Raw genomic sequence first — 3,831 nt, 5'->3', positions numbered from 1 at the left:
ACCCCAGACCGAACCCAGCCCCTCTGGCGCGCTTGGGGGGTGTCCGACGCTATTTTTACATGCATAAATCACACATGTCAGCCTCTCTCCTCTCTCCCTCTTCTTTTTTTCTGCTAGGTCCATCATGTGGATGTAGAAAAGGAATCTCTCCCCTCTCTCTCTGCATGTGTCCGGCTGGGGTGGGGACGGCTGGATTTTTTTAACCCCCAATGCAAGTAAGGGACATGATTGCGTAGACGAACAAATAGAAAGTGACACTAATCGGATGCGTCCGCGGTCATTTAGGGGGTCAAATTTGTTCATTACATGTGCTAACTTCCCTTCTCCTTTGTACTCTTACACAAGAAGCATACTGTATCTTTCCGTGTGCAAGTCCGACTATCCGGCTTCGCCATGTAGATTGCCGTGGGCCTCACGGCCGACCCGACGTCGCGTCGATGAATCCCTCCCTTTCGAACTTTTGGCTCGGGCGCTGCCACGGCTGCCCGATTGCTCGCCACCCACACACACCAACACCGGCGCAAACCTACAAGTAAAACTCTCTCCGCCTGTCCCCACGAATTACCGAGCTTCTTTTTTCAGGCGAGCCGAGGTTGCTTCTTCTCCACAAGCCTTCCTTCGGCCACGTAGTACGGCAGCTGGTACCCCGATGTCCGTCGCGTCCGCTTCCGCGGCCGCCCTCCGGTCCTCGTCCGGCCGCCGCTGCGGCGTCGGGACTGGCCTCAACGGTTGGTTCTTCTCTCTGCTTTTCACAGACATGCGTGGGTGATTCGGTCGGACTCCTCGTGAACTGATTACCCTGTGATTCTTCGGTTGTTGGCAGGAGGCAACAAGTTTCTGATGATGCAGAGGAGGGACCTATTGACCAAGGGGGTAGCGCTCTCCGTCTCCTCCTCGCTGCTCGCCTCCTCCACCTCCTCCGACGGCGCCGCTGCTCAAGGTCAGCCTCAGCTTAGCTATTTCTTCAGAGTTCAGAGTCGAGACATCGATAGATCCATGTTCTTCATCTCGTTTGCTTGCAGCATTGGAGAGGCTGCCGTTCAAGGCGGACGGGTACAGCTTCTGGACGTGGAGGGGCCGCAGGATACACTACGTGGAGCAAGGGTCCGGCCAGCCCATCGTGCTCATCCACGGCTTCGGCGCGTCGGCGTTCCATTGGAGGTCAGCCGTCGGCTCAGCTCGATCATCACCTTATCTGCTCTCCGTGGCCTGTGTGGCGGGAAACCGTTATTGGGAAATGCGAGCTGACAAGTGCTTGAACCGATTGGTTGGTGTTGTCTGAACAACTGTGAACTGGGTGATCAGGTACAACATCCCGGAGCTGGCCAAGAAGTACAAGGTGTACGCCGTGGACCTGCTGGGCTTTGGCTGGAGCGAGAAGGCGCTGGTGGAGTACGACGCCACCATCTGGATGGAGCAGGTCTCCGACTTCCTCAGGGAGGTCGTCCAGTCGCCATCCGTCGTCGTCGGCAACAGGTACCTAGAGTCCTGGACATCATTCTTCAGAGTTCAGGAACACACAGTTCTTCACAAACATCCCGCTGACACGGGTGTTGCATGGTTGGTCGCGTACTCGCGTTCAGCTTAGGTGGCTTCACGACGTTGTTCGCGGCGACGGAGGTGCCGGAGCTGGTCCGGGGCGTCGTGCTGCTCAACTCCGCCGGCCAGTTCGGAGACCCCAACGCACCACCCAAGGCTGAAGAGGCGGCGGAGGAGGAGGTGAGCGCGGTGACGAGGCTCATCGTGAAGCCGCTCAAGGAGGCGTTCCAGCGGGTCGTGCTCGGGTTCCTCTTCTGGCAGGCCAAGCAGCCGGCCAGGGTCGAGAAAGTCCTCAAAAGCGTACGCAACTCAGCCGAAAGCCACCCACAGACACCTGATCGACGGATGAACGTCTCATCCATTCTTCATTTGTTGCCAATGCGTGCAGGTGTACAAAGATCCGAGCAACGTGGACGAGTACCTGATAAGCTCGATCACGGCGCCGACGGCCGACCCGAACGCCGGCGAGGTGTACTACAGGCTCATGTCGCGGTTCATGGCGAACCAGAGCCGGTACACGCTGGACAAGCTGCTGGGGAAGCTGACGTGCCCGCTGCTGCTGCTGTGGGGGGACCTGGACCCGTGGGTCGGCCCGGCCAAGGCGGCGCGGATCCACGAGTTCTACGCCAACTCCACCGTCGTCAACCTGCAGGCCGGGCACTGCCCGCACGACGAGGCGCCGGAGCAGTTCAACGCGGCGCTGCTCCAGTGGCTCGCGTCACTGGAGGAGGAGGCCGGCGACAAGCCGGCCGAGCCCAGCCTCCAGGTCGTCTGATTCTTGTGCTTGCACCACCAACCGGACGGAACATAGCGAGGATCGTGAGGATGTATACTACAGTACTAGCTTAAATCTGAGCGTTTAGCTTGTAGCGATATTAGGGACAGAGTAAATCGAGAAGTGTAAGTACTCATTCTGTTACATTTGAAGGTTAATTTGGGGCAAACATGTAGATGAGCCGCAAGTGTGGCTTAACAACTAGAGACATGGTGTTCATACTTCATAGGGATGCAAGTTTGTAGGTTGACGCAGATTGGCAGGAATAGGTTGACGCAGATTGGCCATTCGGTAGTCCAACCAACGCACACAACGTTCATGCCTGCGAGACACAACCTAGAAAGGGTCATCGACTTGCATGAAACGTTGCACGAAATACATACAAAGAAACTTGATGGGGTTATCTTTAAAGTGAATTTTGAAAAGGCATATGATAAGGTTAAATGGTCGTTCCTTCAAAAGGCCTTACGTATGAAGGGGTTCAACGAATCCTGAAGAGACCGGGTGGGTGCTTTCATTCAGAAAGGTAGTGTTAGAATTAAAGTTAATGATGACATAGGTCATTACTTTCAAACACATAAGGGACTCAGACAGGGAGATTCCATGTCTCCTGTGTTATTCAACATAGTAGCGGATATGTTGGCAGTCCTTATTGGTCCGACTAAAGAGAATGATCAAGTAGGAGGACTTGTCCCACACCTTGTAGAGGGGGGAGTGTCCATACTACAATACGCGGATGACACAATCATATTCATGAAACACGATATCGCAAAAGCTAGGAATATGAAGCTTGTTCTTTGCCTATTTAAACAATTTTCTGGATTAAAAATTAATTTTAACAAAAGCGAATTGGTCTGCTTTGGGAGAGCAAAGGAGGAACAAGATTCTTACAAGCAACTATTCGGATGTGAAATGGGATCATTACCATTTAGTTACCTAGGGATTCCAATTCATCATAGACGTTTGACGAATAGGGAATGGAAATGTATTGAAGATAGATTCGAAAAAGACTAAGTTGCTGGAAGGGCAAGCTTATGTCTTATGGAGGTCGGCTTGTGTTGATAAACTCGGTTTTAACAAGCTTGCCGATGTTCCTTCTATCTTTCTTTGAAGTACCGGTAGGGGTACGGAAAAGACTAGACTTTTATCGATCTCGTTTCTTTTGGCAATGTGACGAGGCTAATAAGAAATACAGACTGGCAAGATGGGACATTATTTGCAGACCCAAAGATCAAGGGGGTCTCGGCATTGAGAATTTAGAAGTAAAAAATAAATGCCTACTTAGCAAATGGCTTTACAGGTTATCTACTGAGACCGAAGGGATGAGGGTACAAATCTTGAGGAATAAGTACCTACGGTCTAAGACATTGGCACACGTTACTGCTAGGCCTAATGACTCACAATTTGTTGGAAATATGCCCTAGAGGCAATAATAAATTGGTTATTATTATATTTCCTTGTTCATGATAATCGTTTATTATCCATGCTAGAATTGTATTGATTGGAAACTCAAATAC

At 51.8% G+C, this 3,831-nt stretch overlaps 1 protein-coding gene across 1 annotated transcript; it reads left to right on the top strand.

Annotated features, from left to right (window-relative positions):
* Window positions 1-480: 480 nt before the first annotated feature.
* LOC123402290 (pheophytinase, chloroplastic) lies at window positions 481-2,540 on the top strand. Its single transcript, XM_045096191.1, has 6 exons — window positions 481-728; window positions 824-940; window positions 1,023-1,161; window positions 1,306-1,476; window positions 1,584-1,839; window positions 1,928-2,540. The coding sequence occupies exons 1-6, from the start codon at window positions 650-652 to the stop codon at window positions 2,312-2,314; spliced, it is 1,149 nt and encodes a 382-aa protein (XP_044952126.1). The 5' UTR covers window positions 481-649; the 3' UTR covers window positions 2,315-2,540.
* The last annotated feature ends 1,291 nt before the right edge of the window (window positions 2,541-3,831 follow it).

The sequence above is a fragment of the Hordeum vulgare genome, chromosome 6H (genome assembly GCF_904849725.1).
Source record: "Hordeum vulgare subsp. vulgare chromosome 6H, MorexV3_pseudomolecules_assembly, whole genome shotgun sequence".
Lineage (NCBI taxonomy): Eukaryota > Viridiplantae > Streptophyta > Magnoliopsida > Poales > Poaceae > Hordeum > Hordeum vulgare.
Note: the sequence above shows the minus strand (reverse complement) of the source record. Positions and strands in the feature narration are given on the sequence as shown.

Excerpts from the sequence above, each read along its gene's own strand:
- LOC123402290 (XM_045096191.1), top strand. The coding sequence starts at position 650 with ATGTCCGTCGCGTCCGCTTCCGCGGCCGCCCTCCGGTCCTCGTCCGGC. Across the intron at positions 729-823 it reads CGTCGGGACTGGCCTCAACG|GAGGCAACAAGTTTCTGATG; the intron begins GTTGGTTCTTCT and ends GGTTGTTGGCAG. Across the intron at positions 1,162-1,305 it reads GCGTCGGCGTTCCATTGGAG|GTACAACATCCCGGAGCTGG; the intron begins GTCAGCCGTCGG and ends CTGGGTGATCAG.